Source organism: Anopheles coluzzii, chromosome 2 (genome assembly GCF_943734685.1).
Source record: "Anopheles coluzzii chromosome 2, AcolN3, whole genome shotgun sequence".
NCBI classification, from domain to species: Eukaryota; Metazoa; Arthropoda; class Insecta; order Diptera; family Culicidae; genus Anopheles; species Anopheles coluzzii.
In genome coordinates, this window is record NC_064670.1 from 48,646,824 (window position 1) to 48,658,886 (window position 12,063).

Here is a 12,063-nt window from a genome sequence, read left to right on the forward strand (position 1 = left end):
CAAAAAACTTAAAGAAAAAAAAACATAGGTAGAGCGTAGAGACTATCAAAACTTAATGAAACTTAGAAGAATAATTAAAGAGAATTAGAAGAAAAAATACGGTTACGGAAAGAGTTGAGAGAGGAGTCGAAATCAAAGAGATAGTAAAAGTGGTTAAACAACCTGAAACAGGATAGAATAGGATCATTGAAAGTATAAAGTATAAAGTAATGTCGCCTACAAGATCTTGTCCTAGATCCTGTTCTGCAGACTTGCGTCCCTTGCTACTTTTGCTACTTGTACCCCTTGTTACTTTCGGCAGCTACCAAGCTGGGTTTGTTGGAGGCAAATCCAGCACCGACCAAATTTTCACTCTACGGCAGATCCTTCAGAAGTGACGAGAGCGCCAGTTCCCTACGCATCACCTGTTCATCGACTTCAAGGCGGCCTACGACATCATAGGCCGGAAGGAGCTATGGAGCACCATGCAGCGGTACCACTTCCCTGGGAAGTTGATCCGGCTGTTAGAGGCCACCATGAACGGGGTGCAGTGCAAGGTGAGAGTGTCGAACTTGACGTCGGAATAGTTCGAATCTCACAGGGGTCTGAGGCATAGTGACGGACTCTCCTGTCTCCTCTTTAACATCGCTCTCGAAGGTGTGATTCGAAGCGCGAGGCTAGACAACGATATCCGTGGCACGATCCTCTACCGATCTCTCCAATTTCTTAGCTTCGCGGATGACATCGACATCGTGATAAATAATCAAATGTCAGATGGCTTTATAATAATCGAATAGAAATAACACTTCACCACCGTCCCACTATAACATGTTTAGATTTATTCCCCAATAGAGGATCACTTGTTTCACACTCTTTGTCACTGTTAGTTACACTTGACCGTTAACAAACCATTAATCATTTACGGTTCAATTAATAAACAAATTTGTTAATGTGTCTCCTTCACTAATGCTCATATCAACTATCAGTCATGTAACACACACGCATTGCAAATAGTGCCCGAGAGTGATAAGACAATGCTTACAACCGTTAGCCGTAGAATAGAACTGATGCACCCACCGCTGCACGCCTTCTCGATCGCGAACACGTGTGAATCTCGCACACCATACTCTTATCAATCGCCGCTGTTAAAGCGCGCATTCTGGCACCATCAACATCTCCTCTACTCTGCTGCACATTGTGCGCGAAAATTCAACAGCTGACGGCACGGTGAAAACAAACAGCGAAGCTTCAGCCACGATCACAAATATAGCACGACGAAACATTCCGACGTGGGCGTAGTGTAGATGTAGATCCTGTGAAAAAGCGGCACGACAACATCCACACCATCTAACCGCGGTGTGCATTGTCGCCGTTACCTTCTCGTGGGGTTAACATTATGATGACGACGACGTCGACGATGATGATGGTTCGGGACACGTGAGAGCGATTTGCCGCCGAGGTGTTGGGTTGGTCGAGAACTCAACCAACCCGTCCGGTCCGTGATGGCGTTGTTGCGGCAGTCGTGCCGTGGATCGTCCATCGGATCAGTGTGCCCAATCTGCGGTTGGTTGTGCGTGCCGTTGATACTTCCTTGCTGCCGTGTGCTGCCACTAGATCAACGCGTGAAGAATGAATCCGGTGCTGTGTGACTTCATTGCCGGTTCCTTCGGTGGTAAGTGTGGCTCATCCAAGGGTGTAAGGGTAACAGCACAACGCTAACGTAATGCGCCGCTTTGGTTTTTCGTGCACGATGCACAGGTGCCTGCGGTCTGCTGGTGGGTCATCCGATGGACACAATTAAGGCATGGCAGCAGAACTCAAACTACGGCATGGGCAGCGCAATGTACAACATCATCATACGCAACAACGGTGTAAGTGGAAAACGCTTGGCATTACATGAAGACACACCAAGCGTCATCAACTGTATCATTCGATGCACAACGGAGACACACGCGAGTACACATACACACACATTCACACATCCGGCTAGACGCCAGTACGAAATTAATCCAAGTGAGGCAGTAGGCGACGCGTGCAACCCCCAGACCAGTGATAGAAACATCGTCTAACTCGTACGGACGACACTTCCTATGGGGCCAAATTTAGAATCATCGGGCCACAACAACCACCAACACACATACCTGTTGCGGCGAATCAGATCCCTGATGACGATGAATAATAATGATGATCATGATGACGGTCAGGGTCGGTTGCAGCTTCCCCTTCGTTCGACTGTGCGTGTGTTTGTGTGTGTCATGTGTGTTGCCGTTGTTGACGACGACGTTGTGTCTTACCGCTCCTTTTTCCCTTCTGTTCCAACGTGGTGTGCGTCTAACTGTACTGCTGGGTGTAGCTGCGAGGCTTCTACCGTGGAATGTACTTCCCGCTCCTTTCCAACGGTGCTCTCAACTCGGTCGTCTTTGCCGTCTACGGTTCCCATTTGCGCTATCTGCAGAAGCAGTAAGTACTGGCTCACTAGATCAGCGTTCGATGTTTACGAATTGAAGCAATACAGCCTCCTAGATTCTCATTTCCACTACATCCCATATTTCAGCACTCGTTCGGATAGGCTGCGGAAGGCGTATTGGAGGAAGCATGTGTTTTTCGCCGGTTCTATGGCCGGTCTAGCGCAAGTGTTTCTGGCCTGCCCGATCGAAGTGGTGAAGGTGCGACTTCAGACACTATCCTGTGAGTGTTCCGCGTCGACGATGTTTCTTTTTGCGTTCCAACAAACCATATGATTGTGCCGTAATCTGTGCTTTGCAGTCATTGGACATCCCTGGGCCTGCCTGAAGGACATCTTCCGGCGCGAGGGCTTCTCGGGGATCTACCGCGGCATTACGCCGATGATGTTCCGGGACGTGCTGCCGTACGGTGTGTACATGTATGTGTACGAGTACATGCTAGAGATTGAGGAACGATTGCACCGGCTCAGCAAGGAGCGGCTTACTGGTGTCCCGGTCGGTGGCGCACTGCAGGCATCGTTGATCGCAACGGCCGGGGCCGTCGCCGGCGTTGCCTCGTGGATGTTTATCGTACCGTTCGACGTCGTTAAGACGGTAATGCAGGCAGAGACGGACCCGACCGTACACAAGAGCATGATGCACTGTTTCCGATCGATGATAAAGGTGAGCTTACTAAGTGGAGTTTTGAGTTGATTGTGAAAGAGGAAATTCATGTTTGGATTCGTTTTGGATTCGGCAGAAACATGGGTGGCGTTCGCTGTTCCGTGGCAGTTTGGTTATCATCGCCCGTGCTGCACCGGTCAATTCGGCCACCTTTCTCGGTTACGAGTACTGTTTGGAAAAGTGTCAACACCTTTTGGATGAAAAGTGAATTGCTGCTACTTTTAATGAATGCGTGTGGATTCGTAAGACGGAGTCGGATGTCCCACATCCGGTATAAAACCTGCTCGGTAAATGGTAAATGATTGGAACAATCTCGTGCAGGATGTGTACAGCTTGTAGAAACTTATAATTTTTAGATTATGTACAATATGTTACGTTTAAAATCAAAGCAAGTATGTTAAGCATTCGTTATAAAAAATATATATTAAGATTAAAGAAAAAAAGTAATCGATATGTTTCTTTCTCCGATAATCTAAAAGACTTTCGCCAGGGCGTAAGCGACGGGACGGAGCATAAAGCGGAATAGAGGTCGTTGGATAGGATACTAGAAATAAAGCATTTTTGGATGGGCTAATGCCGGACTTCAATAGGCTTAAGCCCAAGAAGATGACAGCGGATAGGATAGGGAGGGAAAGCCTGTTGGGAACGAAATGTTTCCTGAGGACTAATTGTCTGGTAATTGTTTCCTGACTTGAAATAAGTGTGTAAAGAAATAGGGTTCATGCAATAGAAATTTCATTCAATTCATTTAATTCATTTATTACTTCCACACTATGCCTTTAAGGCTAATAATTAATAATAATTAATTACATTAATTCAAGAACTTAGAGAAGAAAAAAACAACAATTATATAAAAGAATGAATTGAGACTAAACAAATCGTCAACTTTTATGCACAAAAAGAAAATATAAGGAAATAAATAGAAAGATCAGCAAGATGGATGAAACGTAAGAGCATGAGAGCGAGAAGAACTTAAGAAGGAGTTGAATTCGAAGAGATCATGATAGTAGTTAAACCATCTGAAACAGGACAGAAACGGATCATTATGACAATGTATGTCGTGTTTCTACGTATAGAGGAGGACGGCAACGGAGACCACGAGAAGCTACATATAGACAAATAGGGGCAAGAGGCAATCAGATGTCGTCGATAGGACAGGGAGGCACTTGTGTAGAACGAAAAATACATCGAAATGAAACCCTGGCGAGATGTCTTGGAACATTTACTGATCTAGTGGATCCCTCAATACTATAAGAACTAAACGAACTAAACTGCAGTAGAGCGTTCTTAAGCAGCAAAGATCTCTAAAATCAAATAAAACCCTGAATTGGAATCCCAGGGTTTTATTTCTTGATTTATCTTTATTTTAATTTTATGTTATTTAAATTCTACGGTCCATGACACAATCGTCAATTCGCACAACCTAACAACATGCCCGCAGTAGGTTCACGCCTCGTATACACCGTCCCTCGTAGCAAGGACTTACTCCGGCTGCGTGGTACTTAAGAAGTCTCGAAAGCCTCTATAGGTCGTCATGACAGCGTAGGTCAAACGCCATAGAGCAGAATAATGGTTTGTTAAATCTCAGGTGTTTGCTCTTGTTCGCTATTTTTCATTCTACGCTATTCTATTGCGTTAATCTTATGTTAGCGTACGTATACTTACATCGTGTGGGGTTAAAGTAGATGGTGTGGTTCCAGAATAATTATTAGCGATTACTTACATGATCTAAGATTCCTCTTCGAGGTGCTCTGTTTATTATTTCACTTGGAATAATTTATCGCAGAATTTCACCGTATTCGCAGTATTGCAAACATAATCTGTTCCAAACCTTGTTTCAGACCACTTGTCCGCCCTTACCTGTGCCGAAATGGGTTAGAAAAAATGCTAAACTGCGTATGATTCGCCGCCGCCTACTTATGCAGTCAATGGGGTTCTATGAATACAACAAATCTTACATCAACATTTCCATATTCATAGCAAGCGTAGTATTAGGTCCGAAGGGCTTTACTTCGAAGGATTGTGCTTATAATCTTGCGTGTACATAACATAGTCGCCATAGGGAAAGGTGTTTTTTTTGTCATCATGCCATCTCACCCTCTTTTGCAATCACACCAGAGTGATAGCTAAAGCAACTGAAGTTTGTAATGGGCTACTGGTGGAGAGGAACTTCCACAACCACTAAATTTTCCACAACGGAAAGTGCCCTACCGCGAAGAAGAAAAAAATAAAGAAAAAAAAACAACATCCGATTAAAAGTGGCCTTATGGTGGAGGAAACCCAAATACAACATACAAACAAAGTTATTTTAGCCGTGTTCTGCGCGAAAATCGTCGAAGATACAACAAACAGTCAAGCAAAATAGCGCCCGAAATCGAACACAAGTAGGAATCTTCCGCCACCTTGGACATTGTGGTTTTCGTTTTTGAACGTCACATTTTGTTTTATTGATGCATCTATCCATCTGTTTGTTTTGTTTTCCATTGCTTCCTTTAGTTGAATACAATATTGTAGAGTAATTATTAGCAGCTGCTGCTGATAACAGACAACTTTTGCTTGCCACTTCTCTCTCTCTCTCTCTCTCTCTCTATCGTTATGTTGCTCCACCTTTCTCTCTCTTTCTCTTTCTGCTTTTCTATCTGCCCCTTTTTACCTTCTGCTTCTTCTGCTTTTTTGTCAATCTTACACACGACATGTGTTCTTCTTTCATTTGCTTCTTTTTTTCATTTTACACCTACTAACACTTTTGTTTTTCAAGCTTTTTTCCATTGCGATTCTCTACACGTGTGTACGGGGACACTTTAGTTTAACAGCACATGGCGTCTCGTTCGTTCTACACACGCCATTATATCGCTGACACATTTGCGTGTTTTTGTTTTGTTTTGTCTACTATTCTCGGTACTTATAGCTTCCTTTTATCTTTCACATTTCTTTGTTGTTGTTTATTTCTTCTGGTTTTTTTTTTGTTTAGGGGGAGTACTGTTTATGCTCTTTAAATGTGATTCCTATGGGAGGGTGTGATTTTTGCTTGGAATTTGCTTTGCTCTCGCGGGGTGAGCGGTGAGTGTTCTTTAGTATCACGTTTTAGTTGTTTATCATTTGCCGCTAATCATAATATGTTTAACGCTGTTAGCAGGGCTGTGGTGTATGTGTGTGAGTGTGAGCGTGTGTGTGTTTGTGTGTCTATAATGATTTGTTATAATTCGTTCATACCGAACTCTGCTGATCTGACCACCTGGCTTTAATGTACTAACTTTTACGGATTACACGTAACGAAATTCAATCATGTATGGGTTGGTTCATGTGTTCCAAAGAAGTATTCGCTCATGGATTCGATTACGACCTATTCATAACCACGTGCGTAATGCATAGGCATATCTACGATTTATCGAAGGAAAAAAAATATAATCCCTTTGCAAAGAATGGACTTGATGCTTGCTGTGACTAAAATTAGAAACAAAAAAAAACTTTTAAAGAATTAGTCAAGCCACTTTCCAACACGTAATGCTGCCTTTGGAGCGCCCACGGGAATTATCTCTATTAGCTTCCCCAAGCAAAAGTTTCGACGAAACAAGCTATACATATGCACAGACACAGATTCAGACAAATCATTTACAGTTTTTTTGGTGGGTGACAGAAGGCAGCAATTTTTATTCTCTCGACAGATAGATATCGCCATACACGCGCTAGGAAATGAACATTTTACTTAGCCGAAGCCAGTCTGCCAGACGTTTAGCAGTCAAGGAGGTTGAGAGTACCGAAAGCAAGCCGTAAGGACGAATAAAATTATCGTAGAAATTTCAAAGAAGGTCAAAACAATTTCCGATGTAACAGGATGAGGAAAACCGATCATTAATCCGTAACATACGCAACAGAGCTGTCGTTCGTTTCATGTTTGCTTTCTTTCAACTCCATCCGCCTTTCGAAATGCGGAAAAGAATCATTAGAATACGATTATTGTTACCATACAAAGGAATCTTCTTCTTCTTCTTTTTTTTGTTGCTGCGCTGCTATTTGTTACTTTTCAGTTAAATCTCGATCATCCTCCTCGTCCTTTTTTTTCAATGCGACACGATACGGCACTTATGTTATAATCGTGTTAGTATAATATGTTGGCCACGTCTAAATCTGATGTCTGATATTTTTTAGTACGTTTTGTCCACAGTTGCCATGTGGGTGAATTTTAGCTTTTTTTAATGGTAATGTATGTGAGTGTGTCCGCGCGTATATCATTCTGTTTGCTGATAAAGTGATCTTCTGTCGATAATTTTGTTTTTGTTTGTTATTTCGCTATCGCTTGTTTATTTATAACGTGTACACAGCAGCACTGCATGTGCGGGTGAGTGAGGGTGCCTATGGATAAAGGGGATTTTGTTGCTTCTACTTCGACTACATCCCCCCTCCTCCCCATTGCTAAAGAACGGTTAACAACAACGGTTCAAGGGGGTTGGATGAGAAACATTGTTTCTTTTTTGTTTTTTTAGTTATCTAACCATTCACCATTGAAAAAACACGACCACACACAGTTGGACACACGCGCGTGAGGAGGGCCCCTCCAATCGCGCACCGATGCCATCCTTGCCGCCGTCCTGTTCGCAGGAACGACGGAGGAAGAGCACCACTCCCGGTGCTAATAGAGTTTCCCACCTCTTTCGATCGCTCGATCCTTACGAAAAAGCAGCTTCTTGAACGAACGCTCTCTACCCCTCACCGCTCGCTTTCCCCAGTGGGAGTAAAGTTTTACTCGGTTTAAACTCATGCAAATGTGTAAACAAAACAGCGAAAATCACACCTACCTTCCTTCCTTCTCTACTTCTCTATCGTACATACACAGTGTGTTCGGCTACAGAACTGCTCGTCCTAATGCGCGTTTGACCATGCAAGCCCGCAGATTTGGCTACGCGGATTTCGGTTAGTTCTCCTGCCATATTATAGCGCGCGTGTGTAGGGGGTGGGGTTGGGGTGTGGGGGGGAGGGGAGGTTTGGTGCTCTTTAGTGTCCTGGTCTTGGGTTCTGTTCACAAATACACACCACCAGCAGCGGAGCATAATATAGGGATGTTTTCATCATCCTTTTCCTTATTCTGTGTATATTTTTGCTTCGTTTTCTTGTCTCCTCCGCGGTTGTAATAGTAATTAATATTATAATTTTTCATATAACTACAACAAATACATCTTGTTTTTTTTTAGCAATGCGCGCACAATGTTTTTCAATGCACGAGAATGCGTGTGTTTTAATTCACGCATTGCAGCTCTTCACAACATATCTACCTCCTTTTGCTCTTTTATCGTGCAATTTGTTTTTCTTCTCTTCTATAGATCGGCTATATTTTTTTCTGCATTGATTCGCTTTGTTATAATCATCATCGTGATTACATTTATATTCAAGATGATGGGTTTTCTTTTCCTTTTTTTGTTTTACATTACTCATTAATTAGACGTGTTTACTGCAGCATTTGGGATTTTGCTTGTTTAGTTTTTTTTTCTACTATGTTGCACGTGTTGCCCTTCGCGCTTTTCACCCTATTAGTGTATATATGCATGTGTGTGAATGTTTTGTTTTGTGTGTGTGTGTGTGTGTGTATGATTCTATGTATGTTTGACGCATATCATCATTTGCCTCAAACTTCTTCTCGTATTTTTTACTCCATTTTAGTACTGTTAATAAATCTACAATATTAAGCATGCCTTTTTCCAGTAATATTGTTTCCTTTTTCTATCTTCTCTGTTAGGTGTTTATTATATATAAGTGTGTTTGTGTATGTGTGTGTGTTTGTTTGTTGTATGTGGGCCTTGTGTTTGCTTATCAAAGTGAAAAGGGTACAAGAGGGGATGATGATGATGATGATGGGAAACGGTATCGGGTTTGTGTTTTTTGTTTTGTTTAATTTCTTCTTTAAATTTATCCTCTCGTTTTATTGAACCTGATCGATTCACTGGCGATCGTGCACTGGATCGCCCGCTTTCCTGAAGTATTAGTTTTCTGTTTCTGTTTTTATTTACCTTGGATTGAATTATTTCGCGCTTCTTTTTACCCCTTTTACTCGCCCACCGTAACCACTACCGCTTTCTAATGCCTATTCGACTGCTGCTGCCGTCGCCGCCAAAGCGATGATACCTGCACGCATTAGATGATATTGTTATGCTAGTGTATCTCTTTCTTAAGTGCCACAATGTGAGATGAATGGTAGGTAGTGTATGTGTATGTGAGTGTGTGTGAGTGTGTGTAGTGGTGAATGCATTATATCTTTGAGAAGTCACGCTCAGTACGTCCTTAGTTCATTGTCTATTTTCGCATATGAACGCATAAACCGTCCTTCCCCTTCTTATGATGGTTGCGTTAGCCGTGTCGCTATAAACCCGGAGACGATCATGGAGCCATGCATGGTTCGATAAAACAAAATGTAACACATATTTTGGCTGTATGTGAGCTCTTTCTTGGATTGAAGTTTGCGCCACAATTACCAGTATTTAAGCGGTAACTTTAAAAAAAGGCGAATGTTCACACTGGATGAAAAAGCTATTAAGGACGAAAACAGTCTGATGCCGACACACGTTTGTGTTTTTGTTTTGTTTCTCAGCGTCATGTGCTGATACTTTTTGGCATTAACGACGCCGTCATAACCATGGACAAGCTTTTTAAAGAGAAATTCGTAAAAGAAAAAAATAATTCCCGTTAACGATGCGTGGATGTGTGGTATAATATATATAAAAAAACAACAAACTATTAATAACCTATCTTTCACAATTCATCGTATTATCGAGTACCCTTTTGCTGTCGAGATATGTACGTAACATATTTGCATCACGCATGCTGTTAGAATTCTTTAATGTCTTGATATACCAACACAATAAGTAGTTTACAGGCAGATAGAGGCGTGAGAAAACAAAATCCTCGCATAGAGACATCCACAGGCACTCACAAAAAAGCATGTATGCGCTGTGTTGTTGAACATGCCGTCAACTGCTTGCTTCAAAACATACAAAATGCTGCACATACCCTCTACGGATGATGGTGAGACGCTCCTTTTAGGACATTTGATCGAAGCGAACAGAGTAGTCTTGACAGTAAGCTTCAAATTCGCTTTGCGCAATCCAAATCTTTGCCGCAGACAGACATTATTTCAATGCTTTTGTTGTAATCTACTTCATACGTAATTAGCCAGTTACTGCTCTGCTGTTCAATTCACATACAAACGACACTTGCTCAAAGATATACTATCTGCAGTACTATTTTTTTTCTCAATTGTAACACTTCACGCCGCCCACTCCTTCACCTTCTCCTCCCCCAAGCGTATATATATTAACAATCATTAATTAGTCGACTTTTCCTACAGCGAAAAGGACATGCAGGCGTAAGTGGTGTGGGGACGATAGATCACGTTTCCATGTATCAAACGCTTTCGGTTGAAGGATCGCCTAACAAACCTCCTGCATCCCGCATGGTGGTGACAAAGATGTCATTACACTTTGAGTGAACCCTATCATATAATGCATTAGTGTATATGTATGCGAGCGCATTGTTTAGCGTGTTCGTGTCAGTGTGTATGTGTGTTGATGTGTGTACACTAGTGTTTGTTGGTTTGTGAGGATGGATGTGGGGGCGTGGGTTTATGTAGGTATGTAGCATGTTACGCATGGTTTGCTCCTTCTCTGTGGAGAAGAAAGCGACTTTAGAAAAAATATTATTCAGTACATCACTTGTTTAATGCGGCAGCCGCATCGACCGCCGAAGCATTCTGCTGAGATGCGGCGGCGGAAAGCGCCGACCCGGCACCGGACGATCCCGGAGGCTGGGCAGTTCCGATGCCGGAGGCGGTGCTATTATTGTTATTGCCAGTCGAGTTTGCCGACGAGGGCGACGAGGATGATGTGGATGTAGCGGTGGGCGATGAAAGCTGGTTTGGATTTAGCTGCGCGCCGCCAGCGCCGAGCGAATTGGCGTCCTGTATTAGTCCCCCTGCCGATTGATTGGTGAGCAGATTTTGATCCTTGTTTGGCGCACGGGACGATATTTCCAGCTCGTTCAGTCGCTTCCACAGCTCTTCCCGCTCCCGCTCTCGCCGTTTCTCTCTGGTGAGTTGGAAGGGAAGGGTTAGTTAGTTGGTGAGCGAATTACATTCTAGCGTGGGTGCTTACTTTTGCCGCTCCGCTTTGTAGCTGGCTGTTAGCTCGTCAAACAACTTCGAGTTCATTTCCATGAATGTTTTCAGCACATTGTACACTAGAGCAACGATTGTCTGGTTCCAGTGTTCTTTGCTGATCCGGTAGAGCGCCGGGAACATAATTGGCATTATAACGGCATTGTTGTCCTCGATCAATGACATTGCGTACTCGTTATTCCAGAAGTAGAGTGCTCGCTCGGCGACCTAAAACGTGCAATTCATTTTAACCGCTTCCAGCACTGCAGGATGCTTCGTGTGCCAACAACTCTGTGCTTCTGCTTACCTGAAAGTGTGGACTGGACACGCACTTGGCGATCTGTCGAAACAGCGGTTCCTGTATTTTAACGAACTGCGGTGGCTCGATCACGTCCAATATTTCTTCGATTTCGCCAAGAAACATCACCTCCTTCTGCGAGCACGTCTTTGGCCAGAATTTTAGTAAACCCCGCACGACCGGTTCCGTCAACGAGGCGTCCTTCTCGAGGAACTGCACCACGCAGTAAGCGAGCTGGGCATGGTAGAGGGACAGCACTTTCACCTTGTGTAATGGCAACAGAACCTTCACCAGAAACTGCTTGTGTTCCGCCTTCAACGGCAGAGCGAATCCATTGATTATGCTGCAAGATGCAAAGGACACCGATTGTTACAACCATTAGAATTAGAGATAATGTGATTTTGTACGATTAAATCCATCAAACTAGAAACATCGAAGGGTGCAATAGATTAAAAAATCATTCTAACAAGATACTCTTGCTGCATGACGGTATAGTATCTGATATCATTAGATTGAGT

At 43.2% G+C, this 12,063-nt stretch overlaps 2 protein-coding genes across 9 annotated transcripts in view; one reads left to right on the top strand and one right to left on the bottom strand.

The window, feature by feature from the left end:
* LOC120952133 (solute carrier family 25 member 45) lies at positions 1-6,522 on the top strand. Its single transcript, XM_040371301.2, has 6 exons — positions 1-1,651; positions 1,738-1,850; positions 2,333-2,439; positions 2,534-2,667; positions 2,746-3,107; positions 3,184-6,522. Exons 1-6 carry the CDS (start codon positions 1,609-1,611, stop codon positions 3,313-3,315), a joined length of 891 nt encoding a protein of 296 aa, XP_040227235.1. The 5' UTR covers positions 1-1,608; the 3' UTR covers positions 3,316-6,522.
* The window catches only part of LOC120952132 (serine/threonine-protein phosphatase 2A 56 kDa regulatory subunit epsilon isoform), a 24,204-nt gene continuing 17,658 nt past the window's right edge, over positions 5,518-12,063 (bottom strand). For all 8 annotated transcript variants that reach the window (XM_040371300.2, XM_049606005.1, XM_040371297.2 and 5 more), the window contains 3 exons: positions 11,555-11,888; positions 11,246-11,475; positions 5,518-11,179 (listed from right to left, as the gene is read on the bottom strand). In XM_040371300.2, the coding sequence (XP_040227234.1) occupies positions 10,804-11,179; positions 11,246-11,475; positions 11,555-11,888 (940 nt within the window). In that variant the 3' untranslated portion in view covers positions 5,518-10,803. The remainder of the gene's footprint in view (positions 11,180-11,245; positions 11,476-11,554; positions 11,889-12,063) is intronic.